Source organism: Myotis nattereri (genome assembly GCF_964212035.1).
Source record: "Myotis nattereri genome assembly, chromosome: 20".
Taxonomy (NCBI): Eukaryota; Metazoa; Chordata; class Mammalia; order Chiroptera; family Vespertilionidae; genus Myotis; species Myotis nattereri.
The window spans coordinates 5133099-5150087 of record NC_138096.1 but is presented as its reverse complement, the minus strand read 5'-3'; the positions used below and the strand labels follow the sequence as shown (position 1 = coordinate 5150087).

General features: G+C 52.0%; 2 protein-coding genes across 2 annotated transcripts in view; both read right to left on the bottom strand.

Annotated features, from left to right (window-relative positions):
- Positions 1 to 16989, bottom strand: part of GPR137B (G protein-coupled receptor 137B) — a 499787-nt gene that overhangs the window by 70935 nt on the left and 411863 nt on the right. The window lies entirely within an intron of this gene.
- RYR2 (ryanodine receptor 2) overlaps positions 1 to 16989 on the bottom strand; it is a gene marked incomplete at its 5' end in the record, with an annotated part of 202230 nt that overhangs the window by 4663 nt on the left and 180578 nt on the right. Inside the window, 15 exon segments of the mRNA XM_081114327.1 lie at positions 672 to 806; positions 1906 to 2052; positions 3059 to 3119; positions 4002 to 4135; positions 4886 to 4928; positions 6112 to 6242; positions 7521 to 7748; positions 8234 to 8320; positions 10340 to 10487; positions 11478 to 11545; positions 12144 to 13441; positions 13956 to 14037; positions 14870 to 14974; positions 16001 to 16129; positions 16637 to 16725. Of these exon segments, the coding sequence (XP_080970453.1) occupies positions 672 to 806; positions 1906 to 2052; positions 3059 to 3119; positions 4002 to 4135; positions 4886 to 4928; positions 6112 to 6242; positions 7521 to 7748; positions 8234 to 8320; positions 10340 to 10487; positions 11478 to 11545; positions 12144 to 13441; positions 13956 to 14037; positions 14870 to 14974; positions 16001 to 16129; positions 16637 to 16725 (2885 nt within the window).

Below are 16989 nucleotides of genomic sequence, written 5' to 3'. Positions count from 1 at the left end.
CTCGCTCCCTGTCCCCGTTTCAGAACCTGTAACGTGATGCAAACACCCACCTCCCATCCAGCCGCCTGCACACACAGGCTCAGCCGGGTTCCTGCACCACCCACCGCAGCAGTCGCTGCTGGGGGCTTTAGGAAAGAACTTGGATATGTTTTTCTCCAAATCTGTCTTCACGTGACAGGGAATGGGTCACGTCACCATTGCAGCTGCACCTCCTTACTTAGCAACTAACAGCGGCCGCCTGCCACCTGCCCCCTGCCCGGCTTCACCTCCTCTGCTCGATTTGCAGTGCTCCCGTGGGCAGAGGGCTCACTGGACAATTTCCTGGCCCTTCCCAGCACTCTTCCAGGTCCAGTTCTGGCTCCCAGGTTTCCACACCCACACCCCTGGGGGGCTCGGGATGCCTCGCCTGCCAGGCCCTGCTCAGGGGACATGTCTGTGTAAGACCGTCCTCCTGGTCAAGACTTTTGGGTTACATTTTGGCTTCCCAGGTGGGTTTCCTCTACAGGGAAGAGAATGTGCGGATGGGCTGCATGAGCTCTAATGAGCAGGACGGTGGTGCTCTGATGTGCACCCGCTCCTGCTCTGCACCGTTAAAGAGGAACTGCACGCATTACTTAGACTGAGGCGCGGACACATCTTCACCCACACGAGACCACACAGCATGAGCTTACCGTCAGCATGTCGTCACATTTCATATCTGGCGTGTCTCCGTCTTCACTTTTATTGTAGAATTTTCGGAAGAAATTGAATGCCACCACCGTGTACAGGTACACGACAACGGCTAATAAGCCCACGGTTAACACCAGCTGGAAAGCAACGTGACATCGAGCGCGTGTTAGGACACGAGACAGGGTGGCTGTGGGAGGGATGTCTGTGTGGGGCTTGGCACGAGCTGGACTCACTGGCCAGATGCTTTTCTTTTCTTTTTTAAATATATATTTTCATTGATTTCAGAGAGGAAGGGAGAGAGAGAAACATCCATGATGAGAGAATCATCGATCGGCTGCCTCCTACATGCCCCACACTGGGGATCGAGCCAGCAACCCAGGCATGTGCCCTGACCAGGAATCGAACTGTGACCTCACAGTTCCTGGTTCATAAGTGAACGCCAACCACTGAGCAACACCAGCCAGGCGGCCAGAGGCCTTTCCCACCACCCAGGGGGAACTGTTTTCATATTTTCTTTATTTTATGAAGGTGTCGGATATTCTATGTAAAACGTGATTCCGTAGTTAATAAATGCATCCTAGAGCTGGAATATAAATCAACTGTTTTAACTTCATATCCAAATTGATAATAATAAGCTGCTTAAAATCTTCATTTTTCTATCATCTAAATATCTGACAGTAGGTTCTACATTGTTCTTTCCTTTTATAATGTCTTTAAGTAATATGCATTCCAATTAAAACTATCTTGTTAAGACAGATTATAAATCAAATATATGTATTTTTTATTAATCCTCATCTGATTAATGATTTTTTCATTGATTTTTAGAGAGAGTGGAAGGGAGGGAGACAGAGAGAGAGAGAGAGAGAGAGAGAAAGAGAGAGAGAAACTTCGATGTGAGAGAGACACATCGATTGGTTGCCTCCCACACAGGCCCCGACCAAGGCCGGGGATGGAGCCTGCAACCAAGGTACATGCCCTTGACCAGAATCGAACCCGGGACCCTTCAGTTTCCATATCCTAAAACGAAATAGAAATTTGCATTGCTTCAAACATCTGGAAATACACACTATTAATGATATATAATATAAATATTTATAAATATATATCCTGTTTTGCTAACATAAAACAATGATCAAAGTGAAAGACACTTTAATAGCTGATACCAACACTGTTTTGAAGGCCAACTTTTTCCCTGTGAAATGCCACAGTTGAAAAGATCTTCTAAAACCCTCTCACCTGCTTGCCATTGTGCGTTACTGATGACAAGATGGTCCTCAGCGTCTTGAAGCCCATGGCGATGTCGAGAAGATGAGCAGCAAAGAAGAAGTTGTTGTAGTGGCCCAGCACGGACATGGTCATGTACCAGGCCAGGTACAGGAAGGACTGCGGACGGGAAGGGACACACGCGTGTCAGAGAACAGAGCCCGTGACTATGGTCCCAGTGCTGGTTTCACTCTCATGCAGCCACTCCGTTTACTTCGCCTTCTTAGACTACAATTTACAGAATTCTAATTACATAATCAGGGAGTGGCCTCCACCGTTAGAGAGAAATTAGCTGCAAGACGCCTCACGAACAGGTGACAGTTCCAAGACACACAGCCAGGGTTTGGGGCCTCAGGAGCGTCTCTAAGGTCCCTGGCGTCCGGGCTCGTGGCTGAGTGAGGTGGGGGGAGAGGCAGGAGAACCTGGGGGTGTCACCAGTCGTTGGGAGAGTGGAACTCGTGTTCACTATGAAAGTCAGTGCAAAATTAAAGTGAGACTTTAAGAGGAAATGAGCGGCCCACGGGAGAAGCCGCAGCCGGAGCACAAGGCTGGTGCACTGCTGGGCACAGGGTGAGAGGCTGGTGAGAGGTCTGGGATGCTGGCTGACATCCGACATCGAACATGCCTGGTTCACCATTCACCCAAGTCTCAGGCTTCTCTCCAGCGACTTCCCACAGAAATAAGAGATTTTTTTCACTGTCTGTGGGCACCTAACTTGGTCCTTATGTTTATTTCTGAGGCTCTGAGGCTCTTTGATAAGCGAAGGATCAACACAATAATTATTTAATTTGGGAATAACTAACATTTATCATAATTAGTATTTAAATTCTTTTTATGTACTTAGAACTTTCTTTTTAACAGCTACGAAACGTTGAAGTATGTCCCGCCCAACTGAAACCTAAATGAAACTACACAAACTTCGCATCTCAGTTTTTTCTTGTGTAAAGATATATTTGTTTACATCTCAGCTACTGGAAGAAAGGGAATGAGAGACAGGCGATTGATCACGTATCCCCTGGGCCTTGCCCAGCTGTGCTCTGCATTCAGTGAATTGATTTAGAAGGTTAGTAACATCTGCAGCCAGTAGCCTCGGAAACCGGAGTGCCTGTGCTCTGCTGTAACTTACATTGTCAGTGAAAACGACTCCGAGTTTCCACATCTGATACTTCACGTCGATGGAGTTCAATCTGGAAAGACAAAGAATGTGCTGATGTGCCCATTAAGCAGATGCCAGGGATGAGCCTGGCACCATCCTGGGACATTGGTGTTATCCCAGATCCACACCCAGGAGGCTTGCAGCACCCAGAGCGCCGTGAGAGCATGATTCGTTTTCCCCAGAGCAACCTACAACACAGTCAGGGTAACGTCGGGATGTCTGAATTTCCCATTTGTTTCTCATCAATGTTTCCCTTCCCTTCTCTCTAAAAATCAATAAAAAAAATTTTTTAAAAAATAAAAGGGCTACATAGATCCCCTTTCCAAAACTTAAGAAAATAAACATTTTTCCAAACAAGAAGTATCAGAAAACATAGTCATATATTGCACTTTTGCATATCTTTTACTTTGGCTTAAGGAAAGAGAAGGCAAGTTAAATTAAGAGCATTTGTTGTTGTTGCTTTATGTACATAATGAAAAAGGCACCTTCAGCCCGACCAGCATGGCTCAGTTGAACATCGACCTTGAACCAGGAGATCACGGTTCAATTCCTGGGCAGGGCACTCGCCCGGGTTGTGGGCTCCATCCCCAGTAGTGGGGGGAGGGGCGTGCAGGAGGCAGCCAATCCATGATTCTCTTTCATCATTGATGTTTTTCTCTCTCTCCCCCTCTCCTTTCCTCTCTGAAATCAATAAAATACATTTCTAAAAGAAAATGAAAAAGGCACCTTTAAAAATTATAGAAAAAATCCAATCATTCGTAGCTCAAAATAGCCAGAGGTATAAAGTAGACTGTGTACACTCTGCTCTCTGGCTCTCGGTCCCTCTGACCCGGGGGAAGGAGACCAAGGCTCCTGCAAGGTCAAATGCTATCACTGTCTCTCCTTCCAGCTGGTGCAGAGCAGCGACACTCACACCGCCGCCAGGGAGCTGTCTTTCTTGGGCTTCTTTTTCTCCCGGGCGTCACTGAAGTCCAGGGCGGCTTTGTCCATGCCAAGCAACTCGCTGATTCTGTCCCGGCCATAGAACTCACCGTATTTATCCATAACCTAGGAGACAGCAAGAAAAGAGCCTCAACCATTAGGTTAGCTCAGCTCTGTGTGTGCATAAAACATCTAATTATTGTTCTAGTTACAATATATTTGTCTTATTTTGAAGTTCACTTTAAAGTCTAGTTTATGGCTGTGGACCCTGAGCAAGAAAATATCTACTAAGAAGGGCTCTCAGTGACTTAACTAAACTCAAATTTTAAAAAACAGCCTCGTAGCCTCTCACGCAAACTGCAAAACCGCACGTCAGGGAGAAGCCTGCAGCGAGCTGCCTGCCTCTGCGCTGAGCTGTGCCAGCACTGCCACCTGAGCAGCCCTCGACTCTCCTGACGGAGCTCTGTGCTGGGTCCCTAGCTGAGCTCCGTCTCAGCTGCTTCCTACCACCCTTGATGCTGTCGGCATCAGAAGAAGAAAACTTCACAAAAGTAAGATGCCCTAACTGCAAAGGGCCTTGGCTGGTGTGGGTACCGAAGCGAGTGAGCTAGGGAATCCCACCAGCTGTGGGTAATGCGGGTGAGCCCGCAGAGTCACTGTCAGGGCGCAGGGGATGGAGCAGCGCTGGCTCATTTTGTAGCCCCAGAGGATGGGTCCTTTGCCCCAAGTGCTGAATTCACATTCGACTCGCCATGACAGTAACAGGCAGAGAACGTACCCCAGGATCTCTTTCTACACAGGAGCCACATCAGTTCAAATCTGAATTGCACTTTGGGGGGGAAAAATACTGAATTTATTCCTTCTAAGAAGTATTACCTTTCTTTTGACAAATTTGTCCCAGTAGTTGTTGGGAAATGACCTAAAAAATAGAAAAGCATAGAAAAAACGAGTATTATTTTAAAGTATGATAAATCACAACATACTGCTTGCAATATAGAAAATATTTAAAATACTATGCAAACGTATTTTCTATTCATAATTATTGTAATGAATTTGTTTCCCATCTTATCCTATAATTTTTCTGCATTGTGGGCACATCAACTACTACTTTAAGTGTTAATATATAAGTACTGTACATGCACATGAGCATATCTGTTAGCCAGCTGATGGCTGTGTTTTCTCATCTATTTACAGAATGCGTTGTCAAGTGTCTTTAAAGGATCTCAAAACCTGCCACTGTTTTCCTCCGGAGGGAAAGCAGTCTCCTTTGCACCAGTTATCCGCAAGGCGACGTGGACCAGGGACCCAGCGTGACCTGGCACGGGGCCAGGGCGGGACGCACTGGGAGGGAGGGGCGGAATGCGACTTAGCACCTCGAGTGCCAAATGAAACACGGCATTCGGAGCCAACGTCCACTGTGCTATCCACAAACAAAGCACCCCCATGTGAAAATCAAGAACCTACGGCAATAACTTCTTAAAAGTAAGCAAAACAAATCACTAAACTAATAAAAAGGAGGCATTTCCCTCTTGAGAACTGCAAACGACTGAAAATACGGACACTGTCAACGGCGGGAAACTGCTGGGGCGGGCTGACACCTGCACAGCAGCCTGCAGCTCCGGGCCTACACGGCTGAACAACGCGTGCGCAGAAGAGCATGTTTGCTGTCTTCTGTTCCGCACGTCCTGATGCTCAGCTAGTTGTCCACAGGCTGCCTGACGGCACCGACGGAAAGTTTACATTAAAAACGTGAAATTCAGTATCTCTGTCTCTAATGCTACCACTCCTACCGTAATGAATGGCTCTACTCTGTGCACGCAGGCTCCAGCCCCTGCACTCTTCCCCGAACTCTGAGTGATGGAGGCAAAGCCCACGGGGCTGGGGACCGACTCAAAGCCCCTCTGATGAAGGAATCAGAACACAGATGGCAAGAACTGATGGCCTCCACCAGGGGCTGAGGGCGCCGAGCCTTTGATTTTCTTGGCTGAATAAACACCCATTAATCACCCTGCCGACTTCTGATAGAACGCAGGAAACTCTGGCAAAGGACTTCATGTGTGGAAATCTGTGAGCGCCGAAGGCCTCGCATGCTCTTTACTCACTGTGTGTTGATTACGAGTCGATCCCACTGGCCTTTAATATCGTCTTCCGAAGGCTGCTCTGTAATGTAAAGCCCGTCAAATTCCAATTTCCGAGCTACTTCCTTTTCACGCTTAAAAATAACCAGCGGGACCTAGATTGGAAGAAGAAACGTATTAAATTAGTTGAGAGGTACTGGCATCTCCTGTGGCCACTGTCATCACAATCCAGCTTTAGGAGAGCATTTCCCCCGTTACTCCCAGGAAAGTACAAATGGAATGAAAGTGAATCAGCTATACTTAGGAACAAGCATCGCAAGGTCTTGGAAAACAAGAGAGAGAATAGATATTATATGTACACGTGTGTTTTTAAACACAGACGTTCATAAGTAACTAAGTCATTTTTTAAATAATAAAGAGAGAAAGGTTACACAAAACTGTTTTTCTTTGGCGTATTATAGATGCATATATATGGTAGCAGCAGACACAAGGGCAATAAAGTATAACCATTTACTAAGCTTCCAGAATGCATGCTTTTAAAAAACGCAATTTAATTTGAGAAATCTCTTTAATAATCCCTTGCTCAGTGTGACCACGTTATTGTGAAATAATTTTAATTTCAACATCAGAAAAATTCTTTGTCCGTTTTCAAGATGTCTTCTGAAAGAACATACTGAAGCCCCTTTCCTATGGACAGACTTTACACAGGGAAGACGCGGACATTCCAGAAGCGTCTGAGAACACCCCCAGGGACCGGGAGGAGGTGGAGAGGAGTCTCAAGGAGACGGATGCTGGCCTTCGCCCTGGCCCTGGGTCTGAGCGGAGGGGCCTTGCTAGGCAAGATGAAGAGGTCCCCAGGAAATGGGCAGCCCTGCGCACTCAGGCCCCCTCCTGGGTGTGTTCACCTGACGACACTGCTCCCTGCAAGCGTCCTGGGAGCCGCATCACCTCCCGGGGGAAGTGAGACAAACTGGGAAACCTTTGTGCCCCGGAGGGCAGCACAGAGCTCCTGAGGTCAGAAGAGTCACCATGACCGCGAGGCTCCAAGGGGCATCCTGTCACCCTCACACGCTTCCGGGAGCACTGCTAGGGGAGACAGTGCCTGGGCCCCTCCCGTAGGGTCGTTACAGGTGACACGGGCCACTGCGTGTGTGAAAGGAAGCTCCAGTCTGACCACCCAGGCCAGCCCGCCCCAGGGCAGCCTGCAGCCGCGCCTGGTCAGTGTGGAGTCCGGTGGCCCGACCCCGGGCCCAGCCAGGACAGCCGGCCGTCGCCAGCGTTGCAGAGAGAGGCTGTGCCTGCCCCGTGCGTCTACCCCGTCCATGTTCCCCTCGGCGGCCCCTGCTCCCTCCCACTGTCCACAGGTGTGGCTTTCTGGAACATTCCGAATAAGCTCCGTGCGTGTCATTTCCACAGTGCGCGGCGGGGCTCACCTTCAGGCAGTAGTAGCCGATGATGCAGAAGAAGGAGATGACGGTGTGCAGCACGGCCAGGATGCGCAGCGTGGGCTCCATGTAGCCGCTGCTCTCCTCCAGGACGTAGTGCACCGCCAGGACGCCAGGCGCGTCGTCACCGCCGTCATCGGGGCTGCTGACTCGGGCGCTTTCGCTTGCGCTGCGAGGGGGGAGCTCCTTGCCTTCAACCACAGAAGAAGTGGAGACCTGATTCAAACCAGTTAGAGCGCAGTCAGTTCTCTCCCTCTAGGTATCGGCGCCAACGAGAAACAAGGAACCCGGCCTTCTCCGCAATGGCTGGGCGTGAGGGCCCTGCACAGGGAAAGGGTGCTCGCTCCGCCCTCCGCGTGGTCCACGGGGGATGTTCTCAGATGCTTCTGGGACAGCAGATCACTAACACGCTTGTGCCAACCCTTCTCCTGAACCAAGAGTTACCAGGACCCACGCGTGGGGGGACCGAGATGGCTCTCTCCAGGATCAGAGGAACCACATGTCACAGCTGAGCCACGAGAGAGCTGTGCACAGGGCGGGGAGCATGCGGCCGGCCTCTGCGGAATCGAACCTCACTGAGCTGCTGGAAGGACTGCCCCGCCTCACAGCCAGGGACGTGCTCAGGGGGGGTCTGTGACGTCTGTACATCACTCAGGCTGCCGGTAGCATCGCACTGGTTATTAAGACCAAGAAGCACGTACCTTATAGAAGAGCAAGATGAAGTTGATTGCAAAGGCGACAAATAAGGCCAACATTCTCATGTTGTAAAAGTTGCGAGCAAAATAGTTCTGAAGGTGAAAAAAAGGAAAAGGTCAATGAATCAAGAGACTTGAAATGTGCAGACCATTAAAAAAGCGTTCATTCATTTACCCAAACGCCTTCCTGAGCACCTAGAGCGTATCAAGCATCATTCTTGAGACCGTGGACATCACTGAGTTAGAAATCTGGGCACCACGGAGGAGACTCCCCCACAGGCAGAACGTCACCTCGGGGATGCGCACTGCGGTGAGGAAAACCCAGCAGGCTCGGGCTGAGGGAACGGGGTGCGTGAGCAGAGGCCTGAATGCCACCGGGGAACAAGTCAGGAGAACAAGTGGGGACCAAATGTGTGTCAGAGGAGCACGCAGGGGCAGCCCCGAGGTCAGAGCAGTGGGGGTGCCCCTGAGGGCAGAGAGGAGGAAGCCTGTGTGTGTGGGGAGGGAGTGAGGGAGGGGCTGGGGTCCGGGTGAGCTGGAGGGAGTGGCAGGCCCCCGATGAGGTCTGTGTGGGGTCTGTGATCTCCGGGGCCTCGAGAGGGTGTGTGCACAAGAACTGAATCACTGCTGTGGCATCATTTCCCTCGTCTGTGAAGTGCAGATAAACCAGAACCTTCCTCATAAGGGTTCGCTGTGAGGATTAGATACGATAATAGAGGAGAGTTTATGAGTCCTGTTGTCACAGTTGGAATTATTTTGTTCTCGGAGGATCTGAAGAGGGCTTGATGCCCTCAGACTCTGGTTTGAAAAGATGATTCCAGCGTCTGTGTGGAAAATAGAGGCGGGGCTAGGAGGACACGCAGGAGTGTGGGGAGAGGTCCGGCTGCCATGGAGGCTGGGCCGGGGCGTGTGGAGATGGGGACGCGGGGCAGACTCCACGCATCCAGAAGACAGCTGAGAAGAGTTACTGCTGGGCTGTACTGAGGTGGGTGAGAGGGAGAACGCAGAGATGGTAACTGCTGGGTTTGGGTCTTAGCACCTACTAAACAGCTGGTGCCATTTTCTGAGCTGGACAGAACCGGACAGAGTGGGTGTGAGGAAAAGGCTCTGGGAGATCAGCACTTGCTTTAATATTAAGTGGGAGGCGTCTGCACGGTGCCCGTGTGGATGTGCCAGGGGCCACGTCACAGGCACCGCGTCTCCTGTCCCTCTCCAGGCACGCACGCCTGCTGGCGGTGTCCCTTCCACAGGGGACTCTGCCTTCACTGCCACAGGCCCCTGGGCCGCGTGGGCCAGTCATACTGTTCACCCTCCTGGGTGGACCGATCAGCGAGGCTGGGCCAGTCACTCTGGCACTGAGCTCCGGAATGAAGAAATCCTGGGGACACTGGGCTTCAGGTGACCATGGCCCGTCTGTGCATGCAAACTGGTGATCAGAGAAGCCCCCGTGCAGAGAGGGGCCTGCAGCCAGCAGCAGAGCCATGCCAGCCCCTCTGTACCTGCCTCCCACAGGTGCCGACACATTCCTAGGAATCACGGGGCTCCTGCTGGTGTCGCTGAGCTCACTCGACCCTGTGCCCCACACCTGGCCTCACCTAGAGCATGGCACCTACCACAACACCCAAACGAGTGGCCACCCAGAGCTTTCTAGAAAACGTTTATGCGCAGAATCCTCTGCACTAAACAACACGGGAGGTACAGACCGCTGAGAAAACCTAGTTATAACTTACTACCACACACATATCTGCCTGCAGTACATACAACGTGTCCCATACGTGCCTAAGCAACGAGAACACTTAATCACGGGGACGGTCACTTCCCTTGCAGGTGGTCCGCAGTGAGCCCGGTGCCCGCCCAGACCCGTCCGAGACTCTGTGGGGAGACACGGGGTGCGGCAGCCACCACATCCAAGGTCTCGGGCTTGTGACGTATGCAGAGGTCCCGGGTCCGTCCTCACGGAGCCAACCAAACGCACCAGCAGGTGGACTTGGTTCCCTGGTTGCCGCCCACGGGAGCCCACGGACACTCGTGGAGCCTCAGTTATTATAGTGACTGGCCCAGCCTCGCTGATCTCACCATGTCTCACAGCAACGTTCCCCCTGAAGGGCTCACCAGAAGCTTCTGCTGATAAGCAATGATCTTCTTCCAGAACACGGACTCGGGGGCCTCGGGCTCCCCGTATCTGTGTGTGTGGATCAGCCGCAGCTTCTGCCGGCCCTTCTCGTCTTTGGCCTTTTCTTCTTTCTCTCCATCTTCTCCCCTGGGAACAGGCGAGCACACATAAGCCGGCAAAAGACGAAGGAACTAACGGGCTTTGTGCCAAAATATACAAATGAACACACATTCAAATCACAGCAGCACTTTTGAAAACTTTCTCCTCCAACGAACTGTAATAGTTCAATTTTAGAATTTGGGGTTGGATTTCTGTGACCCCGGCCTCCTGTGGAGAATCCCATGAAGTTCAAATCTCAAGGGCATGTCACAGGCGGGCGTGTCTCTGTATCTGTACAGAGCACCGCCCCTTCCCGCTGGGCAATAAGACATCGCACCAGACAGGGAGTAACAGTGAAAGTGCCCAGCCTGCCTAACTTCTAAATTAGGATTTAACAGCCAACCTGGAACAGTGACTGAGCTTTAGGACTCCATGTCAGAGACATGCACTTGGTGGTTCACATACAGAAAGGATGCCAGGATATTAATTTTTCACATGATAATGAAATTAGCAGCACTAAAACTGGATGCCTAAAACCCCTCTAGCTGCAGCATACCAACCCTCCATGGCAGTGTATTTATGCAGACGGACTCATATCCAACACCCACGGACACATAACCCACCTAACCTCACCCGCAGGAGGTACAGCTAACATTTTTAAAATATGTTTTGATTGATTTCAGAGAGAGGAAGGGAGAGGGAGAGGGAACATCACTGATGAGAGAGAACCATCGATCCGCTTCCTCCTGCACGCCCCCCACTGGGGATGGAGCCGCATTGTTTCCAGGACGGAATCCCATGTGCAGTTACACCAGAGCTGGGCCCTTGGCTCTGGGAGGCGTCCTGAGGAACCATGAGGCATCCCTGCTGCGGGACACGGCGATGGGACTGGAGGGCGCGGCTGGCCTGGCCCCGGGCGGGCGGTGCCCACACTGATGCCCAGCCCGAGGTCCTGGCGCTGAGCCTGCCCCCAGAGAGGACAGAGTCCATTCTGTGCCCTGGAGAGAGAGCACAAGCCAACAGGGAAACCACACGTACTCGGCTTTCTCGGGTTCCGATCTGTTTTCTTCTTTTTCTTCCTTTTCTTCCTCTTTTGTCTCCTGTTCCTTGAAGTGAAGGGAAAGAAAAGCAGGTCACACACCTCCTTGGGATGAGTTTAGGGGGCACTGTGCCCAGGTGCCAAATGGCCACCTCTAAGTGAGCCCGACTCGGTGGAGACGGCACCTGCGCTTCTCCTCCCCGCCCCCCCCCCCCGGGCGCCTCCACTTTCCTCTCATTTCCTCAACCACCTGCTCGAATCCTACGCCAACTAAGTCCCACAGCTCAGATCTGCTCCAACCACTGCCAACACCACTGCCGCCTCATTCACGCCACGCGTGTGACCCTGCTGCCCACCAGCACGGACGCTTTTCTAGTTCTGTCAGGAGCCTTCCCTCTGACGGCCAGCGGCAGACACGTGGCGAGCCGGGTCAGTACCTGTGGACAGGCCCGTTCACTGCCTAATGTCTGCATGAGTGCTCGGTTCACACCTACTCGTGCAGATAATTCAGTAACTGGTAACGGACCTCCAGAGGCGGCTCTGCTGACCAAAAGGCCACTCTCTCTGGAAACACAGGCTTGTGCTGGGCCCTGGAGCGCCAGCCTGGACGCCCACTGACTCACAAGGTGCCCCTGGGCCCGAGCTGCCACGACGGGCTCCGGTACCTGCACTTTCTCTGGCGCCTCGGGAACGGGGTCTGGGTTGCTCATGAGATCGCTGAGGCCAGCGTTCGGGTTGTGAGGGATGAGCCGGTACTGCCCCCCTTCCCGCTTCAGGTCCAGGCCGAAGATGTCGGAGAGCAGGTCGCTCTCCTCCGTCAGCTCCTTCAGGTCGGTGAGGTCCTCCGAGGGCAGGGCGGCCTCCAGCGGCTTCCGCTCGCCCTCCTCCCCGTCGTCCCGCACCTCGTCCTGCGTGGGGTCCGGCATGTCGGCCAGGAGCTCCGCCACCCTGATCTTCTTCGCGCCCTCCACCAGGCTGCCCCCCAGGAGCAGGCTGCCCACGATGCGGGAGAAGCCGCGCAGCACGCTGGCCACCACGTGCAGCAGGCTCGCCAGCGCCTCCCAGTAGGAGGAGAAGAGCGCCGTGACCATGTCCCTCACCGTCATCTTCTTCACCTTCTTCATCTGCTTCTTCAGGCTCTTCAGGCTGAGCATGCGCAGGAGCGTCAGCAGGTTGTGCCTGAGCGCCAGCAGGGCCGAGCGGACGGTCAGCAGGGAGAAGAAGCCCGTCCGCGGGCTCTGCTCCTCCGGCTTCTCCTTCTCACTCTCCTCCTTGCTGGCTGACCGCTCGCTCAGGTCCGACTCGGAGATCTGGGCCGCCAGCTGCATCTCGAAGATGGTGTCCTCGCAGAAGTTCACGAAGAGCTCCATCTTCTCTTTCTCGCCGCCCTCGTTGACCACGTCGAAGATGAACTGGCGCTTGGACTCCTTGACCTGCGGCTTCTCCCACTGCGTGCGGCTGGACTCGCTGATCTCGAAGTACACGCGCTCGATGCGCTTGGCGCTGCCCATGATCTCGATGCGGCCCAGGAAGGGCTGGAAGTAGCGCAGCACGCTCTCCGCCAGCTCCAGGAAGGTCTGCAGCCGCGAGTCGTTGGGCATGTGCTCCGAGAGGTTGGTGAGCAGCACGGCCACGTTGAAGCTGATGTCCTTGGCCGGCTCGTGGAAGCGCTTCACGAACTCCTCGTAGTCCAGGGTCTCGTTCTCGTCCGTCTCCGCACAGGACAGCAGGAACTCGGTCTCCGACGGCGTGTAGTGCTTGTGGCTCTCCATCGCTTTGTGGAAGTCCCTCTTGGAGATGACGCCCTTGCCGTCGGGGTCGTATTCCTTAAACGTGTCAGAAGAGGTCAAGTCCTTTAGTTTTAAGAACATGTCGAAGAATTTGAGGATCATCTCCACGTTGTTGGACGACTCCACAAGCATGTCGACCATCTGCTTGCCGATGGTCCCGTTCACGACGTTACCTGCAGGCAGACAACGGCACTGATTCACAGTGAGCACCGTCCGCAGAGAGAGCCGCAGCACAGGCCTCCCGGCCCCGCGTCAGGCACGGCCCTGGGCCTCCTCCAGTGTGTGAGGCCCCAGGAGCCAGCCAGTCACTGTAATTACACAAACACGCGCCACACCATGCTGACGAATAACCATGGAGGAGTATTTGAACAGAAGCCGACCTTTCTCCCTCAAATTGGTCATGTTTTAGGATAAAGAAAATGGGCAGAAACTGAAATCCAGCCTCATATTCACAGTAAAAATGAGCCTTCGCAAAGCCATTTAGGGTTGAAAAATCATTCCTCATAGGCAATGTCTCTTTCTTAAACACTAACCTGAGAAAAGTTTACAAAGCCCCCAGTAAACCCGGGCATCTGTCCTATCTGGGGGTGGAAGCTGAATATTGGCCCTTAAAGTAGAAGAATCAAGGTGATCTGGATGTGCACAATGTAAACCTCTAAGCACAAACGAACACGAAGCCGAGGCTACCTTCCAACATGGACAGCAGCATGACCACCATGTCCTTCTGCAGGTCCATCAGCTCTTTCAGGAGCTCGATTTGACTGGAATCCTGGAAAGAGCAACATGTGGCATTGGACACCGTCCCAGCAAATGCAGCAGGAACCTGAGTGCTCCCCCGGAGGCACTGCTCCACCCACGGCGACCCCTCCCAGCATCTCAGGACCAAGGAAAAGCCAACAATCTATGTTTATTGGCTTATCCTTAGAGCTACTTTCTCTCTTTGACTTTCATGAAGTTGATTTTCCTGCTAGTGGGAGAGTTCCTCTGTGGAGGGCAGCTGCTTATGTGGACCCCATGTGCACACCTCTCCCTTCCCCGGGGCCTGGCGGAGTTCAAATCCGTGTCCCCTCATTGGCAGGGAGGAGGGAGCTTCGGTGAGTGTCATGGAGACGTGGGTCCCCGAAGGGTTGCAAATGTTCAACACTGGGACTAAACTCTTTTATTTCTCCTATAGTCAAGGCTTCAGTATCTTTTGCTCTCAAATTTGAATGATAGCTCTCATCTATTCTCAGCTTGCATAAAATTATTACATTTTTTTTAATCCTCACCCTAGGACATGTTCTCACTGATTCAAGAGAAAGCGGGAAGGGAGAGAAACATTGATGTGAGAGAGAAATAGTGATCAGTTGCCCCCGACTAGGGATAGAACGAGCAACCTGGGTATGTGCCTTGGTGCATGGAACAACGCTCCAACCCACTGAGCAACACTGGCCAGGGTGCATGCAGTTCTTTCATTTAAGAAAATGTGTTTAAATGTGGAGTACAAGACGTATAAAGAAGTAAGCTAAGAAAGGTGATGTGAAATAAGGGAGAGCATGCTTTGTGTGCGAGTGACTGGTGTCCCCGCCGGCATCTAGGAGGGCGGGAGGCGGTGCCTTTACCTGGGACAGCTTCATCTGCATGTGGGCAAACACGTGGAGGAAGCCCACGACCGCGTCCCAGAGCCGGCTGTGGGCCAGGCTCTGCTGGTTCCCGGTGCACGGACCCTACAGGGAAACAGACCAACGGCATCATTGCTGATAACGTCACTGCCAACAATAGGGGCAAAATCAACATCTCTTATCACCAACACGTAGTCTGAAAAGAAAGACCCCAAAATGTAAACTGTGCAGTGATGATAAGGGTGCCCTCAGGGACAGGCACTCACTCACCTGTCCGACCACACCTGTCCCTCCCCACATCCGGGCATGTGGCTGTTATTTCACATAACCTGCCCCCCAAGATTATGCTCAGTCCAAGGAAGCAAACTACCACCCCCCTCTCCTGTTTGCCCTCAGCACGGGGCACTGTGCCCAGCGGCTCCCTGACGCAGAGGTACTGCTAACCCCGCCCATGGAGAAGGTAGGAAGGAAAGAGGACGGACTGGCCTCCAGGAAACAGCCAAGTGTGGCTGGTTGGAAAAAAAACCCAGAATTTTATAAAATCTTTTCAAATTTTGCAGGTTAAGACAAATTTAAGACAGGTTAAGCCTAAAGAGAACATAAAACAAATCAATATTTAAGAAAGGTATATTCCTCACAGTATTTGGGATTTTACCTATCTCATACATGGTTATATTATAAAATCACACACACACACACACACACACACTAACATGAAGCTGTCAAGCACCAGTCTCTTCTTTTTTATAAAGTCTCCATGACACTTTTTCCTCGCTTTCCTGGAATATGGTCAAGTGGTTCAATGCCCCCCCCCCCCCCAATGCTGGCTGCGAGCTTAGTTTATACACCAGGCCCTGGAGACCTCAGTCAACACCGTGGGCCACGCCCCGAGGAGTTAAGGACCCCTCAGTCCGCCAAAGGGTAAAGCAAGTCGTTCCGTGAAGATCCCCTCTCCACCGAACCTTGTGGCCATCATCCCTGGCTAAGGATCTGCAGACGAGGTCGATCAGCCATGGGATGGTGACAGGAAAGGGCTTTTATCCTGTTGCCTTTGCCCATGGGATTCCAGGGTAACCGGTGGACTCCTGTTTTCTTTCTCTCTCCAAATAGCAGAAGTGGGTACGTGTTTACCTGGATATACTCCGTGAGAGTGTTAAACACTTGTTTTGCTACTTGAATTGCTTTGGAGAAGTTCCGCTGTCCTTGCTCATCGATCACGTCTTTCCCCGAGTAGTACCAATAGAAATCACTGATGGACTCCTGGAAGAGAGGCCGAGGGGGAGGCACAGTGTGAGGCCAAAGCTGGCCTGCTCAGCTCTGAACTCTAACAGGAAATCGTTCTACATAACAGATTGGGAAGTGAATAAAAATAATATTAGGACAGCCGAAAGGATCAAACCTGAGGTTATTAAATTTAAGTATCTAGGTGGTCTGAATGCCTTTCTTTCCCATTCCTGAGAATGTTCCAAATATCCTTCCCCTATTTATCCATCAGCTGCAAAGGGGAGCACAGCATGTCAGGGCTTTACAAAATGAAAAGAAAATTTCAATGCCATCAAAGCTAAAAAACGTGGGGAAAAATCCGCACTTGTAGAAAGGACATGATGAGGAAAGTGGAGCCAGGATCAGAGACAGCCAAGGTGGCCGCTCACCCGGAGGCTCGGTCAGAGACGGATCAAAGGCGGAACGTCTGACAAGTCCTGACAGGAGACCCTCACACAGGAACTCGCCGTGTTATCTCGGCCAAGCACCCACGAGGCCGCGTACCTGCACCCGCAGCAGGTAGTCCACGGTGGAGATGATGATGTTCACGGTGGTGTTGTTGCCAGTCTGAGTCCTCAGGTAATTCTGAAAATCTGTAGGAGACCAAACGATGTTATTACCTCTTGTTCCAAAGTGTAAAATGACTCGTTATCTGAATCACTCCACCAGCAAATGATGTCTCCAGCAAAATCCTTGTGGCCCGGAGCAGTTTTAATATGAAGTAGTTCATAGTGTCCATAAGAAGTGAGGGACCCCCCATAAACCTGCCTGGGGCTTCCCAGAACCTAAATAGTCCATTTCTGTCTCAGAGGGTGCTGACCGTTCCCGATCCCTCGCTCTGGAGCTCCGGGCCTGGG